The sequence below is a fragment of the Lates calcarifer genome, linkage group LG5, assembly GCF_001640805.2.
Source record: "Lates calcarifer isolate ASB-BC8 linkage group LG5, TLL_Latcal_v3, whole genome shotgun sequence".
Lineage (NCBI taxonomy): Eukaryota > Metazoa > Chordata > Actinopteri > Centropomidae > Lates > Lates calcarifer.
In genome coordinates this window covers 8,080,670-8,104,313 of record NC_066837.1, presented here as the reverse complement: position 1 = coordinate 8,104,313, position 23,644 = coordinate 8,080,670, and the positions used below count along the sequence as shown (strand labels likewise).

The 23,644-nt window shown below is 41.7% G+C and overlaps 2 protein-coding genes across 2 annotated transcripts; one reads left to right on the top strand and one right to left on the bottom strand.

Moving 5' to 3' along the window:
* Positions 1–565: 565 nt before the first annotated feature.
* Positions 566–19,585, bottom strand: LOC108893068 (pericentriolar material 1 protein-like). Its single transcript, XM_051070547.1, is given in 42 exon segments — positions 566–1,312; positions 1,508–1,631; positions 1,736–1,828; positions 1,995–2,200; positions 2,305–2,368; positions 2,454–2,602; positions 2,805–2,955; positions 3,047–3,106; positions 3,240–3,443; positions 3,547–3,681; positions 3,848–3,945; positions 4,081–4,248; positions 4,692–4,821; positions 5,638–5,769; positions 6,665–6,837; positions 7,015–7,071; positions 7,337–7,498; positions 7,614–7,924; positions 8,015–8,195; positions 8,685–8,923; positions 9,020–9,165; positions 9,322–9,589; positions 9,686–9,831; positions 9,833–9,893; positions 10,021–10,052; positions 10,054–10,203; positions 10,302–10,472; positions 10,765–10,894; positions 11,035–11,177; positions 11,567–11,796; positions 12,035–12,201; positions 12,491–12,709; positions 13,022–13,172; positions 13,261–13,534; positions 13,889–13,998; positions 14,332–14,518; positions 14,807–14,926; positions 15,541–15,711; positions 17,036–17,362; positions 18,100–18,348; positions 18,590–18,704; positions 19,566–19,585. Coding segments are annotated over 41 exon segments (6,411 nt in total). The 5' UTR covers positions 18,686–18,704; positions 19,566–19,585; the 3' UTR covers positions 566–1,286.
* Positions 19,586–20,276: 691 nt separating this feature from the next.
* Positions 20,277–23,432, top strand: sart1 (spliceosome associated factor 1, recruiter of U4/U6.U5 tri-snRNP). The gene is given in 2 exon segments (XM_018690870.2): positions 20,277–22,446; positions 22,448–23,432. Coding segments are annotated over 2 exon segments (2,316 nt in total). The 5' UTR covers positions 20,277–20,619; the 3' UTR covers positions 22,937–23,432.
* The last annotated feature ends 212 nt before the right edge of the window (positions 23,433–23,644 follow it).

The window sequence follows — 23,644 nt, the reverse complement described above, 5'->3', positions numbered from 1 at the left end:
CAATTATTGTGTTGTAGTGTTTAAGTGTAACTTCCGGATTTTTGAATTTGGAACTAATTTTCCCATGTCTTTGGGTGTAAATGATTGATGGGGACAAAGGTCTTTGGAATCGGTGCAGTTTTCTTGTGTTATTGTGTGACTATAGCCTGAATCTAACCTGTCTGGGGAACCCAAAACTTGCTATTGTGTCAAACCAACCAGTCATCCTGAGTTGAAATACTGCAACCTGACCCCAGGTAATAGTTTATGGTTATTTGCTTTAACACAGCTTAATATAAAGGATATGTATCATGTGAGCACATGATTACTTAAAATAATTAAGGTTTTCAAACTAGATTTAGTCGTGGAAGACTTATTTAACATTGTACGCACAGTAAAACTGGGTCTTTTGGGCCCCTGGGGCAGTTGCCTACTTTGCCTGGTTGGAAATCCAGCCCTGGGGGTAACATTCTGAGATCAGTAGACATTTTTATGCTACACACTGGTAAGTAGCCACAAGACATCCTAAGAAGAAAGACATGATCTTGATTTATCAGCAGCAGCAGCATAAGAAAGGCGCGCAACATTATTTTTGAAAGTTCCAGCATTTTATTAATTAAAACTTATGACTGTAGTCAACATTTTAATTACATGAAAATCAATGGAGACTAACTATTAACAGAACAAAACCGCATATAAAGATGTGTCTGAAGGGATAAAAGTTAAGTCTGAACTCTGAGCTCTGATATAAAGGAAATAGTGTTCAAGCTGGAGACACAATTAGCTGAAGTCAGCCAGGCTACAGCTGAACTTCCATCCTACTGTAATCTCTGTATAATTGGGAATCAAGTGCAGAAAAGATGAGCTGTACAACAGTAAGGCAAGGCCAAGACAAATAAAACATTAAAAAAAAAAAAAAGAAATCACAACTCATGTCAAACTGATCCCAGAACCAAGGAGGAGACTAAGGCAGATCTGAACACGAGTTTCAGTACTATAAAGATTCAAACAGAGGCTTAACTGTCAGAAATCAGCAGCATGAGATAACCCCACCCCAGATTACCAATAAATCACATTAAACATTCAGGAATAAAATGAACTAAGTCTTGAGTGTGTGGTTTAGTTTTATCTGTTGTCTATGTATGTGTGAGTGTATGTGTGTCAAGTAATTTGTGTCCAATATTATGAGGCGTTGCTCCTTTTTAAACTAGCAGATTAAGAATCAACAATCATAAATCCAGAACAGATTTAGGGTGAAAGCAAAGGGTTGATAAAAACAGTAGATTTTGAGACCTCAGAATAATTCTTTACACACTCTGGGCAGCAACAGTGTCTGAAAAAGATAAAACAAAACATCATTTATTCCAAAAGGATCAGGGAGTATTAGTTTATGGACGTGTAAAATAGCTGCTCAGACCTTTATGGATGTACACATGGTAACAAGAGACAGTTGCTTGGCTTTTGTAGGGTGTTTGGCAACAACACAAACAAACCTGTAATCCTAACTGACAAGGACAGTAATCCATACCTGGTTCCTTCAGTGCCTGTGCATTTCCCACCAGCCCAGTCAGTGATTCAGTGTTTCCATTGAGGATCTCTACAGACAGGTTGTTATTCTGCTGCTCCTCCACTATTCTCTTCTGAAGCTCCTCCTAACATTACAGCACACAGAGTTTTATTAGATTTAAGGACTTTTTCTTTAAGAGCTAAAATAAAATGGTACGCATTAATTTTTAATTGGTCAGCTGTTACACACCTCACACATGACTGTGAGCTGCAATGGTAAGTCATCCACCTTAACAAAGTCCTCCTCATCAGACTTCTGACTAGTGTTACCTGACCCCACCTCCTGAAACAATAATATAAAAAACATCTATCAATTCAGAACAGCAACAATAAAAGGTTAATACATTTACTTCACACAAGAGTAAAACAACTTCTAAAACCTAATGACAGGATGAACATGGATATCCTGACACTGTTAATTAAACTAGCATCTTCACCCTTGGACTTACATCTACATTGATCATGACAGGTGAGTCTGTGTCAGGGCTGCTAGTAGTGGTTGGCTCCTTAGGGACATCCTGACTGTGAGAGACTGCAGTGTTTTCCTCTGAAGCAATAGCTTCCTCGACTTTACTCTCCTCCTCAGGACTCTGGCAAGCCGCTACAGTATGTTCATCTGCTTTGGGATTCATAGTCTCAACTGGTTTGTTGATTTCTGCAAGACAAAGATTTTTGTAAAGGTTCTCAGACTGACAAGGGGTCTGAAAATACAAGATTTCTATCACCAGTCTCAAATTTTGCATGTTAGAAATTTCCCACCATCATCATTCTCTGAACTCCTCTGCTCAGTTTTTGTCTCCTGGGTTTCACTGGCTGTTGTCCCCTAGAACACGATACAATTGCACAGGTCAGACAAAGACATGGTGTTTTATGGAAAAACTATTTCTGTGACCGACTGCGGCTCTGACCTCCTGCTCCACCTGTCCATCAGCAGAGGCCTGCAAGGAGGTTTGGACATCGACAGGTCCGGCCTCAAACTCCTCAATTTCCTCCTCCTCGTTCTCATCCTCACCACTGCCGTAGTTTGTCAGGGCCTGAGTCTCTGCTTTGGAAAGACCTGCAAAAGAAGCAGCACATGAATTAGACGGAAATGTGAGTTCTGTATTTTCAAATACAAGATGTTTCAGTAATTGGAGGGGAACTGTTAAAAAAAAACAACAACTATATTTTGGCCTCATTTTTGGGGGGGGCTGTTTCTTCACTAACTAATACAAAGGGGCTCTTTTAAAAATAAAATTAGTTAAAAAACCTTCACTTACTGATTGACAGAGGAATCCCCTGTCCAACCCCTTCATCCTCATCTTCCTCTTCAACCTCTGAAGCTTCACTGCTCCTGTTGTTCTTCACCTCTGTCTGCAGGTAAAGCTCCTTGAGCGTAGAATCTCCTTCCTGTTCTGCTTCATCTTGGTCCTGGAAGAAAAAAGAGAGACATAATTGGAACACAGATTACTGATGTACTGAGTAGTATTGGCAATTTCATTATCAGTATTACATGACTGACCTTATCCTCATCTGAGTAGGCTGGAGAAACTGATTTATCACCACCATCTTTAGTGTTTTCCTAATGGGAGGAATAAATTAACACAACACCAAGAGTCAAATTGGTTTCATTCTAAAAAAAAAAAAAAAATCTATGTAGAGTGTTCAAAATCATTATCAAAAATACAAAGTGGAAACAAGATAAAACCACTAACCTTGAGACTGTGCTTTGCTTTACTGGATTGCTCATCCCTTTTCTTATTTTTATGTTTGGCTGCCAAAGCGATGCTGCTGCTGTTGTCCAAATCCTGCATAAGCTTAAAGAAGGCCAGTTCATTGAAGAGGATCTCTGAGATCTCCACCAACAGGTCCTCTCCGCAGTCCTTCAGAGTACGACCAACAAATTTATTGAGAGAATCCTGGTGCAAGAAACAAAGAGTGAAATGTAAGGAAGACTGTTCTTTCTTTGACCTGCATAAACACGTAATCGCCACTTTTTGAGGAATCGGATACTGGTTGTACCTGCAGGATGCCTCCCAGCTGTCTGTGGAAAAAGCGGACAAACTCCTTGCTTTCATCATTTTGTTGGGTGAGAGTAAGGACCATGCGGCGCACAGTTGTTAACAGCTGGAGGGAACACACCTCGTCCATGTTCTCCTAATTAAAGAAAGCATTTAAATCTTTTTGAATAAATCCCCTACAATAAATTATCAGCTATCAAAATTTTAAAACCACAAATTCATATTTTCATATTTCAGTTTCTAGTACTCTCTCCTGGCACAAAGCTACAACCTCCTGTAGCTCACTGTGTTGGTTATTCTACCTTAAGAAAAGGAATGACTTCTGTCATGATGGCTTTGATCTGGCGATCCAACTGCTGCGTGTCGATCTGAGGACAGCGCACATCACCGGATGCACCTCCTGCTCACACACAATAACATTGTTATTTTATTCAGAAATTCAGCTAAAATACACAGCACAGTGAAAGGCAATGGATGTGCTGCTACAGTTCTTTTTGCACGTGTTGCAGTCAGGCAGGGTTATGAGATTGGGTACCTTCCACTGGTTCAGCAGGGTTAGCAGAGGGATGTTCAGCATGTGAGACTTCAGAGCCACCTGCACCTGCAGCGCTGGCGTTGCAGGGGTTAAATTCAGCTTTAAGCTTCATGCGCTCATACTCCCTAATCCTGGCCAGAGCTTTGTCTAAATGAATCACCGTGTTGCCTATCAGAGCAGCAAAGAAATGAGAGCAAGGAGAAACAGGAATGGGATGTGAAAATTTCAAAAATCAATGCAGAAAGAGAAAAGAGAAGACAGTAATGGATAATAATCCATCCACCATCCGACCAGGTTTAGACTAGAGGATCAAGTATGCAAGGCCTCACAAGTTCCCCAAATCAGGGAGTCCATTTTCCTGCTGCCATACAGTCCTTTTCTGAAAGGTGATATTGTTTAATTTGGCCATGTAGTGTTGATCCTGAGGTGTAAACTGGTTGGTTTACCAAGACAAGAAACTCAGAAGGGGTACCTCAGTTTGCTATAGTTGAAGGCAATAAGCGAAGCAATTCAGTTGAATACCGGGATGTGGAAAAAGATAGGTATACCGTTTTCAAAGGTTTAACCCCTTGCTTTCCAATATCAAAAGCTTAATACATGCAAAACTATACCCAGGTCATCATTAGCAAATGGTTCCAGATTGGAGGATGTTGACATGGTGCTGTCATTGTCCGCAGATTCTGCATCATCCCTCTTCTTCATTGTGTCCTGTGTGAGCCTCAAGTTCTTCTCCACCACCTCCTGAAAAAGATGAGCATTCTGTTTTAAGGCGTGTGCACACACACACACACACACACACACACCACACCACACACACACACACACACACACACCATCCATCTGACATTTGCCCAGATTGTCTTAATTGTTAGAGAATGAATGATTCATCACAGGTCCACTTTTTATAATAATAAAAAAAAAACTTAAAACCCCCTAAAGAATTCACAGTGGCAACAGAAATTTTGAGCATATACAATTTACATATACTATAAACTATAAACATATGCTATAAAGAAGCTTCTCTTGGTATTCTCCTAACAAGGAAAATTAGACATTTCATCCATCATTCTTGAACAAAGGCATTATTTAGACAGACAAAAGGCCTGGCTTCCAATTAGCAAAACTCTGGGGACCTTGGCCCAGAACAAAGAACACATGTCTGATCTGAAAATGAGACATGGAGAGATGAGGGTCATTTTTTTTTTACAGACAGACTTCTGAAGCCTTGCTGTCAAGTTAAATTCAAAGACAATGAAGATGGGGCAAGGGAAAATTAAAATCAGAGAATAAAGAGAGACATGGAGAGATGACAAGAGACGAGGCAAGAGAGGATGAAAGGAGACAAGACTGAGAGAGAAACTAATCAAAGATGTATTGAAATGTAGGAGAGGAAGCAAGTTAAAAAAAAAAAAAGAATAGCGAGGGGATGTCAATAAAGGTTTAAGAGAACAACCTCAGAACAGGCAAAAGCTTCAACAGAAAATATGAGAAAAAAGAATAAATAGGATGGGAAAAGTGTGAGAACGCCATGCTGGGAAGCAATAATGTGTCTCTTACTGCATCACTGGTAGCCAGACTCTCACTTGGTGTCAGCTCAGACTGAGAGCCTGTGGCCCACACCACGGGACCAAGAGGGGGCAGCTGGTCCTCAGCTGCGCTCTTCTCTGCCAGGTGCCTTGTCACTATATCCTGAGAGAAACACAGGGAGAGGCTGTTGTAACCATGGACTGAAGTTACCAAGGAAACACAGCATTCATATCTAACTCATTGGATTTGTGATTCTGATATCAAAATCATTACATCACACAAATAATGACACGTTCTGGATTATCTCAGAAATATTCAAAGCTCCATGATTAGAAAATAAGATATTTTTTTCAAAACCACCTGTGTGGTACCTTGATTTCACTCACAACACACATGCATTTGGATTCTCTACTATGCATCTACATCTCACTCAATGTCAAATAAGCTTTCTTGGCACAAATATTCATGTTATATTATTGTCAAAGCCAAATTAAATATTACTGAATTATTATATTTTAACAAAAAATCAAAACTCATCAATAATCCTAATACTTTTAGCAGTAAAATTTATAAGAACGTATTTGTATTTAAACAAAATACGTAAATAGAGAGCAGTATATTTTCTTTTTACGATTCTTCTCATTATCATGATTCCCACAACTCTTCTCATCACCACTTTATCTGTGTGGTTTCAGCAGTTCAAGGCCACCAGCCTTTACTCTACAATTGTCCTTAAAACTAAGTCTCCTTTTTCCCCCCTAATTGTCTCCTGCAGGTCTGGTCTCCCCACAAAGCAGAGACATTTGGTCCAGACTCTCAAATATAGCCAAAGGCTTAAAATGATCAAGGCAGCCTTAATTATGGAAATAGTATGAGATATAAATCTTGTCTGTAGCTGTCAGATATTTTGTGCCAAACAACTCTTCTGACCTAGAATCTGGTCAATAACCCTCCCCATATTCTCTTGAGGGGCTAGATCAGGGGGTTAAATCAACCATAATATCTTGCTTGCTTTCACACAGACTAGCAGTAAGGAGTTACATGTGTCTACACTTACTTGGAGGGAATAGAGTGCCCTCTGCCGTAAGTAGTCTGTGTTGAGCAGCTGTAACTCATGGAAGAGTTCAATGAGGAAGTGAGGTCGGGACTCATTCTGGGATATCAAGGTAGCCACCTCAGAGTAAATGGTCTCCCTCAGTGCTTCGAACAGAGAGAAGTCGCTGCTTGCATCTGCGGGTTCAAGATGAATGAATTCGCATTTGAATAATCTCATCCATGAGTGAAAACAATAGTCTGCCGTGAAACTTAGAAGCTTGGGTATAGGTTAAGCCACAACAATGATCCATGCATGGGATGTTTAGGTGAAATAAGAACCAAATTATGCTTGGATTTGCATTGTGAGTTTACCTGGTGCTTCTGTGCATGCAATTCTGTTAGAGAGGAAGGGTGTTCTCCAAGCATAGGCTGTGAGTAAGATAAATTAAAGTGACAACAAAGTAATTTAACCCAGAATTGAAAATTAAACATGTGGTCATGAAAAATGTGCAAAGAAAAGTAAATTAAAATTATATCAAATGACAAGATGTTATAAACATATTAAATAAACATTCTAATGTAAAATAAAAACCAATGTGGATATTAAATGTATACAAAGAAAAATTAAACACAGAGACAAAAGAGGAGTGAGGATGGGTGCATAACTTTCACTAATAACAGTTTTCAGCCATACCAGAGGAGATGTCATTTCTTTTATTCCCGAGCTTAGTCTTGCTGTCTAGTTTCTCTTGAGTCAGCTTGTCCAGCAGACTCTGATTCTGATCCTTCTGACGAGACAGGGCTGCCCTCTCCTGGGCAAAGTCTGCAGTGCTGCTAACACTGTCACTCTCATGGCCTGAGGACCACAGAGAAAAAAAAATTAAGAAAACCACTGGTGAGATTTTCCTCATTAATTCTTTGAGAATTTGGTTGCAGCAAATATTAGAGGAAATTCAACTTCATTTTAATACCTTCACTGTTCTTGTTGTGGCCTTTGTTCCTCCTGCGACGACTCTTAGAACTGGGAGTCTTGCTTCGGGAGGCCAGGTTGGCTTGTGCTGATGCCTTACGCCCGGCCTTGAAAGTCTTTGTTATGGTGGTGGGGTCGACAGGATCGGGCATGCTGCTGAAGCTTTCCTGTGATGCCTGGTCAAAGTCTTGAGGTCTGGAGTGGCGGTTAACAAATGTGGGGGAGGAGGAGGGTGACTCTTGCTGCTGTGTTTTAGAGGGGTGATGTTGGACGGTGTTGTTTGCGTAGGAGGAGTTAAGCCAGCCAGCCGGTCTAAAGGGGTCATGTGGAAAATAAATGTGTAAACAACAATGTTACATGAATACATACAAATGACTTTTCAGGCAGAAATGATGGACATACCCTCTTTCTGTTGTCGTGTTAAGAGGAGAGCGCTGCAGTGGAGGAGGGAAACTCATGTACTCTGTTTTGATTGAGGTGTTGGGGTCTAATTGCTGCTTCTGGTGGTCAGAGGCAGCATGATCTGCTGCACCTTGAGGGAACTCACCCATAGCAGCAGGGAACAGTGGATACAAGTTAAAGCCTGCACAGTGAGTGGGAAAAAAAGGATTTAATTAGCTTAAGCTAGCAGGTTAATTATTCAAAAAGGTAATTAAATCATTACAGTATGACCTTTGGCCTTTCACTTCTGCATGACTGGAGTCACTTTAAAATATATTTCGCTGATTTCAAATTCAAATGCACTAATTAGAAATAAGTACTCATACCAGTAATGGCAACATTGTTTAGTCAGTGCATATGGCGGGGGAAACACACACACACACACACAAAAAAATATATCCGTATTTTTTGTGTTTAATTTGTTGAACATTCTGATATTCTTGTACTGCAAAGAGGTCCTGCCAAGATTTTCTCAAATGGAATTACCTATTTGTGGTTATATTTTTGATTTTTGAGTCGCTCAGAGGGTTTCTGGCACTCTATATTGCATCATAACAAAAAACATCTTTAGCTGGTCTGAAAAAAATGTGTTAAAATTAAGCCCAAGAGCTAATAAATATGCATGTAATACCAGGAGGGAATGGGGATAAGGCAGCTGTTGACAAGTTGTTGGTTGAAGGATGCAGGGTAGAGGAAAAGGGGAGGAAGACACCAGGAGAGGCTGAGGGACCAGAGTTGGATTCCTGGGATGAGCCCTGTTTCTGTGTCTGCCAACCTGCTCCTGAAGAGGAAGGCGGCGGCGGTGGCTGCTGCTGTTGTTGTTGCTGCTGCTGCTGCTGGCGAAGGAGGTCACTCAGGACCTGCTTTAGTCTGAGGGAAAGCATGACAAAAATGTAGAAAATTAAAAAAAGATGTATCACTTGATAAAAAATAAAGTGAACTAATTATGTATGTTACTGCTTTCACCTTTGTACGTTGTTTTGCTGCCAAGCCAGCTGGGTGTAACACTGGTTGAGCTGGTGCATGACCAGGTGGACCTGTGGTGATGCCAAGTTGTTGGGTAACACGCTGTACTGACCTGTCAGCAGAGTTTGCAACATGTATGACAGAGTCTGTGGGAAAAGGTGAGACAACAGAAATGATAGTTAATCTAAATGCATCCAAAATCCACTCTGACTTCAAATTAAGCCTCAAAATACAGACTTGTGTCAGTTATCGAGATCATTCACTGTCTGGTGCGTGTGCATGTATTTGTTCAGTGCACCAACCTGCTGGTCCTGCAGGAGTGTCTGACACATGCTGGTGCTGAAGTCCAGCTGTCTCTGCAGCTGGCTGAACTGTTCCTGCCAGTGACATGAGCCCTCAGCAAAAGAAAGCTCTGAAGGCCAGCGCAGGTTTTCTTGCCGTCGTGTACCTCCATGCTGGTTCGAAGACTGGTTCAAACTTCTGGACTGCTGCTGCTGCTGCTTGGCCTTTGTCTTATTATGGAGATGCCCACTAACCTCACCTGAGAAGGCTGGTGGAGGCTTCAGGTTACTGGAGGGACAGGAAAGTGAGCACATGATTTTAATAGACACATAGATATAAGTACTGAATAGTAACAGAATTTCCTCTGCTTCCACTTCGTCTGACCTTCCATGGTTGTTCCTGTGACTGTAGGAGCACTGGTTCCTGCTTGAAGAGTAGATGTGGATGTCATCATCAGAGCTACTCTCTGCACATTCTTCCTGCTCCTCTTCCTCCTCTGCACCCATCTCTGACTGATATTCTTCATCATCCATCATCATCATCCTCATCATCATCAAGGTGGCAGGGAGTGGAACCCCAGGTAGCCATTGTCCTAATGACACATCAGCAAAATGGTACAAAATGTAGCTATTTGTAGAAAATAAAAGGACGTACTAAAACCTAACAACTTCTAACTTGGAGATTCATCAGACACGCCCTTGATGCCATAGGTCTCCTACCTTTCATCCCTACTGACAGGTTGTGAGGGTGTATGCAAGGCCATCTTGGTCGTCAGTCCGGCGGGGTGAGTCACTGAGACCACTACGCCTCTGATGTTCAGCCATTAAGGATTCCAAGTGCTTTCTGCGCTGGCGCAGTTCTTCCCGCAGGATCTGGTGGCGACGCATTTCCGACCAAAGCTGCTGGCAACGCACAACAGATGGGTCGGTCAATAGATCTGTACTGTTCTGGAGATGTAGATCACACTTTAACCTTTGAATTTGGTAGCCGAGGATTTTACCTCATTATCAGTGACTGAAGAATTAGCTGCTTCTGGAGGAGTGGGTTTGAGCACAACTGAGTTGGTTTTGGGTCCAGATAATGAAGAAGTCTGTATAGTGGCTGGAGTGGAAACTGCAACTGGGACTTTCTTGAGCAAACCCTGCTGACTCACTGTGCTGGACACAGATGACTAGGAAAGAAACAGCCAAAGACAAAATGGTATATTCTTATTGCAAATGTGCAACACTGTAAAGACAAACAGCAGGTTTACACTCAGTTGCCAGTTTATTAGGTACACCTAGCTAAAACTAATGCATTCTAATATAATGGCGATAAATCCTAAGCCGAGACTGAGGTGCTGATTGAACTCATGATATTCAAATCTGATTTCAGTTCTAGTTACTGATACCACTTCCAAAATCCTAGCTTAGATTCTTGGCATATTATTGGAGTAAGATGGGAAACCTGTGTTTGTAAAATACCTGGAGGTCAGGACAAGCCCACTGGAGGTCCTGGATCTTGCCTTGGATTTCAATGAGTCTCTGGCGCTCTTCATGGAGCTGCTTCAACTCTTGTTTCTGCTGAAGCAGCTTCTCTTCATACAACTTCTCCCTGTGCCCAGAGTAGTTTTATTGCAATGCAAATGAATCAAGGACAAAACACAAAGGCAGGCGAGAAATAAACAAAATACACTCAAAATTATGTTTTTGAACAGAATTTCAGACAGGCTTTTGAGATCTCATATGTTGTACCTGGCCTTGCTGGACAGAGTGAGGTCTCTGGGATTCTGTTTAGATCCAGACCCAAGTGGCCTAGCTGTAGTTGCTCTGGTATTATTTGGCTGTTGGTGTAAAGCTTCATCTTCATTAGCTGTTGTAACATCTGTGTCATCACTCTAGATACAAACAAAAACACACATTTCAAATGCTGTTTAGCAAAGAATTGTGTTGGTCATTCCATACCAGAAAACCTGTGTTAATCATCATGTATATGAGACTTAGAGACCCCCTTAACTGATAAAAGAAAAATTCACCCTAGAGCTGCTTTTAACGAATAGCTTCTGAATAGTAAAATAGACATGTTGCATCTTGTGCAAAATGTCAGGCTTAATGAGAAAATGTTGAATCCAACATCTGTTTGATAGCACCAACAGGAGTCAACAAAGTCAGGAATTTTCAGATCCTGTACCTAGGGGCTTTCTGAACCTTTCCTTTCATGCTATCAAACAGGAACACCTACAACCACACTGTAGAGTTTAAAATATTATTCAGTCATCTGTCTCACCTGAACCATGGCCACAAGTTCCTGCAGCTGCCGCAGTTTCTGCTTCGCTGTCTGTCGATGTACCTTCTGGGAAAAGCCTCCATCATTCCCCAAGCTGCTCCTCTGACTGGACCCTGAGGCCTCACTGTCTGGAGCTGCGGCCTGTGCCCCTGCATCATTATCAAGACAGTCCTCATCTTCATCCCCATCCTTCACTTGATTATAGGGCGTGTCCCTGTTGTACTGGCACTCTAAATAGGAGCAAAGTTACTGAAATATAATTTACAATCTGTAAAGTTTTGTAATTTCAAAATGTGTTTGTTGCCCTCTTTAAACTTGGCATTAACAATCTGAGGTCACATTGAAAATCTCTAATACTTTCACATAAACGTGGAAAGATTACTATCTTAAGGCCAGCAATCGCATTTTAAAATTTGGGGTATATAAATTATATAACAGTGGTCTGTCTAAATGTGTGCATGAGAGTACCTATGGCTGAGGGGATGTTGAGGCTGCGCAGGTTGGCTGCTGACCGGTTGTTGATCTCGCATTCAGTGTTGAGTCTGCCATCCCGGTTGTTGGTGCCACTACTCCTGACACTGCGTCCGTTGGTCAGGCTATTCAAGTCTGTCCAGTTCCCACTGCGCTGTGGGTTTCTAAGCAGAAAATGTGCAGAGTTTGTTATGGATACATGCCAGCAGTAGAATTACACACACCATTACCAAATGCTATACGCTACCATATTGTAATTTGAGTTTGTTGGCAATGACAACAAAACTTTCCTTTTCTCCCCTCTGACTGGCAGTGTTTCTGTATAATTTAGCCATTTTAACACCAGCTGTTGAATCTGTTTATAATGTTTATCCTTCTGATAAAAGTCTAATCAGAAAAAAAAAACTGTCGTTTTCTTCATTTAACTACTAATTTGCTTATTCAGATACCCACCTGATGTTAGTTACAGGCTGGCGGTTCTCCTGCTCAGAGTCAAACATGGCCTCAAACATAGAACCATCCTCAGTCTCATCTTCCTCCTCCTCTTCTTCGTCATCATCATCCTCTTTCACATTCTCATTGACTGCATCCACCATCATATCAGAAGTTTGCTCATAGTACTGAACTAATTCCCGCAGCTCATTCAAACGCTTGTGGACTTCCTTTAGCTTCCTGTAGGAAGCAGAGAAGAACAACAAATATATGAAAATGAAATGAATATATGTTAGGCTCACAATTTAAAAAGTTGTGTGACACACCCAATTTTTCCCACTACTAAAGATCAAAGTACAAAGTCATCTACAGAAAAGCACCCTTATAAAAAAGAGTGCAGGTTGACTGTACCAGAGGACATGTATTGGTTTTGCGGCTGCAATGTTATACTGCACCACCCTGTGTTACACTACTGCCACTCTACAACACCCTGCTGCTGATATCTGGCCTCACTATTCAACCGCCTGAAGCTCTGTGTGTTGTTGTGTGTACCTGAGCTTGTCTGTGGAATTTGAGCTGTCCTGGTGTTGTGCGAGTGAAGGATGAAAGGAAGTGGAAGCTGAGGCTCCATTAGAGCAGAGAGCAGATGGACAATCTGAAGATCCTCCCATGCTCAAACTGCACTGTGTTGACAAGCCACGACCTGAAGGGAACCACATGCAGTTCATCAACAATTTACAGTGAGAGTTGCAACAGAGTTATCACAGAAAAAGCTTTGGAAATACTTTTACATGAGTTATTATTGAGAGTCTGGTCTCTGAGTGAATGCAGCTCCTGGAGAATCTTATCCATGGTTTGCTTTTTGTCTTGGAGTTCTTGGAGCTTAGTGAGTTTGGCACTGGCAGATGTTGCTCCAGTGTCTAGCCCGGTGTGTGGGCCAGAAGCAGAGTGGAGGAGAGGCCTGTGTTGAGGTGGACCAACAGCCTGGGGAGCTCTAGACCAGCACACCTCTCTGGAGAGAGAGAGACTCTCTGCCTGACGACGGTTGTCTGGCACTGCTTTAGTCTACAGGATATAGATGATAAAAGACTTGAACTTCTTTATAAAACTAAACAGTTAAAATACACTTCTTGATCAAATAAAGCTTTTAAAAAGTTGACATGGCTTGTCTAAGGGAAGGCAAACTATGGCTGTTCATGCCAACACTGCTCACTACACTGTAGTCTCTTCATCAAATTGTACAAAATGAATATCTTCACATACTAACACTGAAATGTGATAATGCTTCAGTAATTATTAATAAATATTTTTAAGACGTCAGTACATAAGTCAGTAGAACATTGAGTGTATGAAACATTTTTAGACATAATGCAATCATTTGTGGAGAATATGGCAGCCCAGTTGCAGTGTCTACTTTACCTGAGAGTCATGTAGCTGGTTGTGGAACCGCTGGATCAAATCATTTAACTCATCATTCAGTTCTGATGTGATGCTGAGACCTGAAACACTCCCAGTGGTTTCTGTGACAACTGAGGACAACAACAAATGTCAAAAGCAATAAAAATATATATTAACGTTAATCATGAAATATAATTTAAAGTGGTAGATAGGTTAGGTGTTACCATATTTACCAGAAACTACTGATACACAAATATGCCAACCATAATATAAAAAATTCTGCCAATTAAATGTTCTTTAAAAGGATTCCAACCAAGTTGGAATAAGTTGTAAGTCACTGATGCATCATCACCTGCAAGAAAAAGATCTACTTTTTTTATACAGTGGTATTAATGATCTTCTTTAACACCACACACAACAATTAGTCTGTACCATATCTGTGACTATGTTAGTGTACATCTCACCAGTGTCTTCAATCACAGCAAGTGCCTGTTCTGCACTGTGCTGCATTGCCATTAGAGCTTCCTGTCGGCCCTGCAGGGCCCTGAGCTGCTCCTGCTGCTCCAGCATCTTCTTCAGCAGCTCGTGCTGCTTACGAAGATTCTCCAACTCTTCCTTCTGGTCAGCACGCACAACTTCTGGCCTCCCACCCTACAAAATTTACACCCACACACCATTACGAATACAGTCTACCACAACCCACAACAGTAATACTGCACTGCTACTCAGGAGAAATGATAGAAGGCCGGTACTAACATGGAAAATAAGAATAACAAACATTGATAAAGGCAAAGGAGGGGCTTATTGCTTGGGTTCTATTTCCTCGTGTCAGAATTTAAAGACAACATTGAGTCATCTGATACCAGTAATACCGGCAACAGACAATGCAGAGACAGAAAGTATTAACATGGGTAGAGAGTCCACAACAAATACACTCACCGTTGCATTTGAGGCATCTGAAGAGCGAACCTCAATGTTAAGAGAAGTGCTCTCTGCCAGTGACCCTGAGCCCACTGCAGAGTCCAGGGTCCCCACATCATCCTCTTCATTCTCACGTGCCTATAGAAATAGTAGCAAGAACAGTCACTGACTCAAAGACAGCCAAACAGGAAAGTATATCACAAAAAACATTTGTCCATCAACTGTTTTCCATTATTAAAGGCAACAAGTTAGTAACTGAAATTGATTTAAGATATAGATGGAAAGCCCTACATGCCTCAGCTGATGCTGAAATTTGTGGGAATAGAGACCAAAAACCTCCAGTAATTTAAGTATGATGAATAACAATGTATATTTCTTGCTAATACTACTCTAAATATATTTAAGAGAAATGCTTAACTAAAGGTACAACGATGTAAAAAACTATGCCACAGAGAAGAACTGTAGCACGTCATGTCCCAGTTTCGTCATTACATGAAACATGACTCCTCTGTTGAAGTGTTTCAGGCCAAAGAGAAAGACAGCCATTAAAAATATATGCATTGGCAGGCTGCCAAGATACCAACAAAAACAGGTTCCACTTGAATTAGCTATGAATTAGCTGAGAAACATCCTTTGCACATGACACAACACATTTACAAAAATGATATAGCTTTGCCTGATAGCATGGGAAAAAAACAAAAGCAGATTCTATAAAAGATAAGAAAAGCTAGAGAAATAGTTGATACACTTACGAGCATTTTCTGCAGGAACCGTAAATAGGACTTCTCCTGCTCCTTGAGATGGTCGATGAGATGAGAAAGGCGCTCCACGTTGGCCGGCACATCATTCTTCTCCACCAGGTCATCCCGCATGGAGCTGGCCTTACTGATGTACTCCCGGATCTGTATCAGTTTGCTCACCACCTGAGACCGTACAAAGAGAGGAGGGTGGTATATGGGTGTGGGTTTCAGAGGAGTAAATGAAGGGGGACAGAGAAAAGACGTCAGGAAAGGTGAGCGAGCATCTGTAGCGACAGCTCAGACTGGGCTGAACAAGGGCAGAAAAGGGGGTTGGGCACAAAACTCACTGGGCACCAAGGGTGGCATATTTATAAATTGCCCTAAATACAGCCTAGTTTCAGCTGCACTAGCTCTCCCTCACTTTTATCCTAGTTCTGGTTTCACAGTAGTAGTGTGAGTGCAGTGATACAGAAACAATGTACATGTGAAAAGGGACTCACTTATATTATCAAAAGGGGTTCATCAGTGTTCCAAGTCAATGTCAACTAAGTTTTGTACCTCAACCCTCTCTAACAGTCATGCTAACCCACTGCTGGGAATACTACACTTCTCTAGGCCCCCTGAACTAACCACCATTTTCTATGCATTAGGTTTAGTTGATCTTTTTTCAGAAACTGGTGTGAGCACAGAAGAGACAGTTAGTATTATAAGTGTTATAGCTTTTGTATAGCTAATATCAGCCTCATAAGCTATGTTATGTGACCAATGCAACATAAAAGCATTTAGCTATCTTACACCTAACTTCTCTAACATTTGACTATATAAATGCAGTCTATCTATAGTTGCTATTCATTTGCTCTCCAATGGTACTCTCCTTAAACCTCATCTTGCCAGCTGCTTACTCATGCTTACACACTTAATGGAGGTGCAGATTCATGGCAGTGTTTTCTGTTTTTTTGTGGAGGTGTCTGCCCATGTTATTGCACTTTTACATGCCTTCCCAAAGATATTATTAAAGAGATAGACTGTAAGGACTGGAACTTTTAACTTGTAAAGGCAGTAAAACTGACTTTTCTCAAAAACAAAGTTTATCAAATCTGTATAACTTAGCTTTCAGGCTCTACTCAAAACATGTTCAAGTTGGTGCCTTTGGTTCTAGTTCAGTACATTCAAACAACTCCAACTTTTTCTTTCACGCCAACATCAGGTTGGGATTTGTAACTCAGAGTGAAATATCTGGACAACTACTTGAAGAAATGCCATAAAAGTTGCTTCAGATATTCAAATTGCCTTGAGGATAAATTCAAATTACTTTGGCAAGCCTCTGAGTTCTCCTCTAACACCATCAGCAGGTCAAAGTTGTTCTTTATTCGGTAAAATATCTCAGTGTCTGTTTGATGGATTGGCACCAAGTTTTGTGTATTACTGAGACAAACATTGTTCCATTCAATTCTCTGACTAAAAGACATCAAGACTAAACTTGAGTTACAACAACACCAAATATTACCTGGCTACTGTCTATTCTTGTCTCTCCTCTCCCATATTCTCTATGCACCAAGGGCCCTCTCTCAGCACCACTGTGACTGAGCCTTGCAGTTTCCTTGGTAGGAACCACAGGGGTTAATGTATCCCTGAGTCCTGGGCTCTGCTTCTTGGTTTCCTTGGTGATAGCTGGGGTGGCTGGGGCTGAGGAGGAGGGAGGGAGCAGTTCCTTGCTTTTGTTAGTGTTTACATGCAGAGGTAGGAAGTTGTAGGGTTTCTTGTTCTCTCCAGCTAACTGGCGCTGGTTGTTGGCAGCTGTGACACGCCCCTGGGAGTCACTGCCGATGCTCCTCTGAGTAAGAAAAGAAGATACAAGTCAGAAAAATCACCACTCAAGATTCTGGGCATTTTCTTCTGAGAACTCAGCAGTGTCTATTTTTCTGTGCCAGCCCTCTGCAGTTTGTTAAATTGATTGAATAGATTTTTGAACCAACATGAAATAGGTGGAATTTTCATTGTTAACAAACAATGTTTAACTTTTCTGTCCAGAACACACTGTATAATGCAAAATAAACTGTTACGTATGACTGTGCTACAAGCATGTACACACGATTGATTAGCCCAGTAAAACAATGACACAAAGACAATGCAGTGGAAAAAAATCCTGTCTGACTCCAGCTACGTCCACCAGGGAAGAGCCGTACAAATATTTACATATTTTCACTCTGCTGTTTTGCTGTCTCCAGTCAAAGTTTATATTTTCTACCCCATTTTCATGCACTGCTCTGCTATTCTGCCACCCTTAGTGCTGCGACAGAACAAGGTCAGCCAAACAACTCATACTTAACTACGAAAAATATTCTGTTATCACTTCCTCTGCTGGCAGCTAGAGAACCATGGCAGTTTATTGGAATTTCAGAAATCAACAGCTTGTCTGTCAGACTTAAATGTAATTCCAGTAAGACCAGTAAGTCACTCGAGCCACTGTATGTCAAAAATTCTACCTTTGCATTCCTGGGATGCAAATTAACAGCATATTGACAACAGTGAGCAAAAAAACATTTCTAAAGAGTTACAGCAGCTTTTTACCTCATCTAGGTCTGTGAAATTGATCCTCTGACGCAGTTTGTCTAGCTCAGCTTGGTCTGGGACAGACATCTGGGTGGTGTATTTGATGTGTGGAAAGGAATGAGGAGTGCGTGCTCTTCTGCGACCGGCCCCAGGGGTGGACTCTGGCGAAATATCATTAGTCAGTCGGCTTTCCACCACCACAGCTGACAGCTTCTTCTTGTTCTTCTCTGAAGATCGGTTGGCTTTCTTCTGCTGTACACCCCAGTCCTAATAAACAGAGAAAAATCTGTATTTTTACTGTTTACTCTTGTGTACTTTTACTGTTATAGGGACAAATACATAATCTGTATCCTGTTCATGTGGCCTCAGTAAGCCATGATGTGTCACAAGACAGTGAGATACATTTTACATATAATAAAAGAAGAAAGTGTAGAGGAGTCTCTCCAGTGTATCATCATGTGAAAATGAAACTGTTTATAGTTTCTATCAGGTTCTGACCAGCCCTTACCATGTTGTTGAGTCTATCTTCCAGACTACCATTGGTTACAGTCCAGTTGTGCAGCTCTTCTGAACTGTCATCAAAAGGAGTGCCCCCAGTTGCCATGTCACCCACTTACAGCTTGCTGGAATTCACAACAAAATGCCTGGTCACCGCACAGAAGCCACATAACAACAAGCAAGTTCTATACGTTTACATTACAAACATTAAACAAAGGGGACATTTTGCATTTTTGTTTACAGCTTGTTGGAATCCACATATTTGTCATCATACAGGACCACAGAACAAGAAGAGGGTAATACCAACTTACTTAAAAGCAATTCAGGCAAATATTCTCACGTAACGTTCATACCTGTTACCCTTACTCTAACGTTAACCCAGCGTTGGTACCTGAAAACAGCAAACTTGACATCCAGTGAAGCTAACCTGATGAAATGAGTCGGTCAGCTAATAGCAATTAGTCATTATTAACGACGTATTGCCCACTATACGTTACAAAACGCAAAATACTACCGTTACCGCTAACGTAACTAATGCAGATATGTTATAAGAGCCCAGTGTGGATTACTTGTTATAGCTAACAGTATCAAATGCGTCATTTCCTACCAACAGCAGTTAACTTTGGCTAACGTTAAGTCTCCAATTAACATACAACTTGAAAAAATATCAGTCATTTACGGCGATGGAGTAACGTTACCGGGTAGTTTCTGTGACCTGTCCGTAGACCCTGGCTGCAGTTGGGTTTTTGTGTTTGTGTGGCCCGCTCAGATTCCCGGGGAAAAACAATGAGACATTCCCTCCACCACGCAGCGGTTTAGCGCGAGGTCTCTGTCACTACTCCCCGCAGGGACAGTCACCTGCTAGCGTTAGCTTAACGAGCAGAAAGTACCGGTTGGAAACCCGCAGTTAGCTTAAACAAACGTTGAAATGTGAGTGTACATAGCCTGGTTCTTGCCTGGTGAAGTTTAGTAGCATACCAACTGACCTAGTTCTGTCCCACAATCGCCATGGCAACACGCAGTAACCCCGATCTGCATCAGCTAACCCGCTGGTTAACATTAGTTTGATTCTCTATCGATAGACCACCACAACTAAAAGCGTCATTTTTGTCGATCAAAAAAATAAATAAACCACAAAACCCGATGCTAACTAGTCGCCAAAGTTGCCAAGCTTGCTGTGGTAACTAGCTAATGCTACCTAGCTTGCTATCAGCTGCTCAACATAGAGCTAACTTTAAATGTCTACGTAAAAGTTGAAGTAAACAAGCATCTCAGCTAAACTTCAAGCTGGGGATTTCGTTAGTAACCGCATTAAGCTAGGGTTTGCAAACTATAAGGACCAACCAACACAAACATTAGTTAGCTGACACAAACGCAGCAGGTTGACTAGAATAGAGAATATTGTCTTTTAGTCTTAATTAAAACCTGCGCTAGCAAAGTTAGCTTACATTTTAAGACAGAGAACGCTTATATTACCATTCAGGGTGAAAGATGAAGGAAATGGCGTTGCCTAGCACTTCATATATTGCAATAAAGGTTTCACAGATTTTCTCCGAGTCTGGTTACAGCCATTTGGTAAATAATAATGTCTTATCGGTCCCAAAATGCAGCAAGTCATCGATGTGATCTTGGCCTGATGTAAACACGCCCATGCAGCAGGTGGCGGTATACATTAGCTACGAAGTAGCGTTCCACCATAGGAAGGAAATACTAATATTGAGAATCGTTGTGTCTTCGTTCAAGTACGTAACTTGTGTACCTTAACGTGGAGTATGGATGTTTAAACTGAGGTGAAGAAAACGAACAGCTAAGATTTTTTTACGCACCCTGACTTGGGTTCGATTAATAACGGCTTTCTAGTACACGTTTTCATTTTTAGCTCCGCGCTGAATGAGTTGTGTCGTCGGTTAGCTGCGTAGCCTTTAAAGCTAGTTAGCGAAGGAAAGCTAACTACATTTTCTCTCAATCTGTCTAATCAAAGAGAGACTGTCTACTCAGGTATATTTTGAGTTGGTATTACTGTAACCAGCCGAAGAGAAAATGGGGTCGTCAAAGAAACACAAGGAAAAGAGCCGCGACAAGGACACAGAAGAGCGCCGTCGTGAACACAAGAAACATCGCCACAAGGACCGAGACAATTCAGATCGTGATGGGACTCGGGATAAAGAGAAACGAAAACGCTCCAGGTCCAGGGATAGAAGCGGACGGGAGAGCCGCAGCAAAGGTGAAAAGAGCAGCGGTGAGCCACGAGTGAAAAAGGAGAAAGTTGATCTTGGCTATGAGGAGGGCAATACAGAAGTGGAGCCCCAGTCTGCTAGCGGAGATGCATCTCTCAGCATTGAAGAAACAAACAAACTCAGGGCAAAGCTGGGTCTGAAGCCTCTGGAGTTAAATGAGAACAAGAAGGAACTCGGGACCAAAGAGGAGCCATTGGTGGCTGCAACCATCAACCCTGTTCTTATCCACCAGCAGAAGGAGATGAGAGAGAAGCTTGCTGCAATGAAAGAAAAGCGCATCCAGAATCAAAAGTTGGGAAAAGTAAAGACCCTAGCTGAGGATGACTGGCTAGATGACACAGCTGCTTGGGTTGAGAGAAGCAGAAAGTTGGCTAAAGAAAAGGAAATGGCAGAGAAAAGAGCCAAACTTCTGGAGGAGATGGATGAGGAGTTTGGTGTGAGCAGTCTTGTAGAGGAAGAGTTTGCTCAAAGCAAAAATGAGGCCTACACATCTCAAGATCTAAAGGGACTCAAAGTGCAGCACAAGGTTGAATCCTTCACCGAGGGTCAAACTGTCATCCTGACCCTACAGGACAAAGGTGTACTTGAGGAGGAAGAAGATGTGCTTGTTAATGTGGGGCTGGTGGATAAAGAGAAGGCAGAAAAGAATGTGGAGCTGAAAAAGAAAAAGCCTGATTACAAGCCCTATGAAGAGGAGGAGAGTGTGGATGACATGGTTACGTTTAAGTCCCACTCCGTACTTTCAAAGTATGATGAAGAAATCGAGGGCGAAAAGAAAAAGAGTTTCCGGTTGAGTACTGGGGGCTTTGCTGACGGGGAGCGAGAGCGGGAGCTCCAGGCCATGAGAGAGGCTCTACGAAATCAGGCCCAGTCCTTGGAAATGCCTGCTCTCACTATTGCCTCAGAGTATTACACACCTCAGGAAATGGTGGGCTTTAAAAAGACAAAACGCCGTGTGAAGAAGATCAGGAAGAAGGAGAAGCAGACGGTTGCAGATGAATCTCTCCTCGATGACACTCGCAGCTCTGATTTTGGCTCGCGGACACGCGGTCGGGGCCGCAGACAGATGGATGAGGACGGTGAGGAAGTGAAAAAGGAGGAGAGCAGGCTGCCAGACAATATCCCCCAGATGTCTGATGATATCAGGATGGCAGAAATGGACATTAGTGATGAGGAAGACTTCACCCTTCCTGAGCCAGCTGTCATTGAAGAAGACGAGGCAGAGCAGGAGCTGCAGAAACAGCTGGAGAAGCAGAGAAAGCTGAAACAAAAACAGCTTCTTAAAGACTCTGGGGAGAAAGTGGCAGAGAAGATTAAAGTGCTTGATAAGGGTGAGAATGACAATGACCCAGAAAAGAGGAACAACATTGTTTTCAACGCCACCTCAGAGTTTTGCAGAACTCTGGGAGATATTCCAACTTATGGACTGTCAGGTAACAGAGAGGACCAAGAAGACATAATGGACTTTGAACAGGAGGAGGAGAAAGATGATGCTGGAGATTCTGACTCAGAAATGGATGAGAACGTTGGATGGAGCACAGTGAACTTGGATGAAGAGCAAAAACAACCTGACTTCTCCACAGCTTCAGCTACCATTTTGGATGAAGAGCCCATCGTCAACTCTGGCCTTCGCTGCTGCCTTGCTGTTGTGCAAAAACAAAGGTCTATTGGACACTCAGATGCAGAAGGTAGCCCGTGTTAAAGCACCAAAGGGCGCCCTGCCCAATGACAACTACTGCATTGAGGACAAGATGGGCTTTGATGACAAGTACAGTCGCAGAGAAGAATACAGAGGCTTCACACAAGATTTCAAGGAGAAGGATGGGTACAAGCCTGACGTCAAGATTGAGTATGTGGATGAGTCTGGGCGGAAACTCACTCCAAAAGAAGCTTTCAGGCAGCTCTCACACAGATTCCATGGGAAAGGGTCTGGAAAGATGAAGACCGAGAGGAGGATGAAAAAGCTGGAGGAAGAAGCACTGCTGAAGAAGATGAGCAGTAGTGATACTCCTCTGGGGACTGTGGCTTTGCTTCAAGAGAAGCAGAAATCTCAGAAAACACCATATATTGTGCTTAGTGGGAGTGGGAAAAGTATGAATGCAAACACCATCACTAAATAAGTGAAGGGGAAGAGTGAATTATCTTTGATATAAACATGCATACACATTTACACGCAGGATGTTTTAAGTAAACTGCTACAATTTCATGCTATAGTTCGTATAAGCATCATTGTTGTAGTAAAGATTTGTTGAATAAAAGGAATACACATGAGATAAATGTTTTTTTTTCTTTTCTTTTCTGTTTTAACTTTTCAAGATGAAGAGTAATTCAGAAGGTAACTATCATCATGATGAGGATACTGTTTTAATGAGAACCCTGATTTGTCAATTTTAATGCCTCTGTTTAGCTTCATAACAGCTGTTGTGGCTCACAGCTAGAAACAGTTGAAATGTTAATGAACGGGGGACTTACATGCTTGAGTTGCTATGCTATGTTGCAAAAGTGGATTTAAAAAAATGCATTCAGCTTTGTTCATTTTTTGTGGTTTACAACATAACTAAAATGACAGTAAGTAATGCAAAAATAAAAACACTGAAAATGCTTTGTAAAACTGCACATGGCGTAATTATTTTTCTTGAAAATATTTAGATTATCATTTCCACCTTTGTGGTTTCATCCTAACAAAAAATTATACATTAATACAAAATATGTGTTACAGCATGTGGGCTGGTGGTCATGCTTTTCGAATCACATTCAATAATATAATCGTTGGTCTATGAATTTGGTTAACTGAGTAGATTACAGATAATACAACTCGACATTATAAA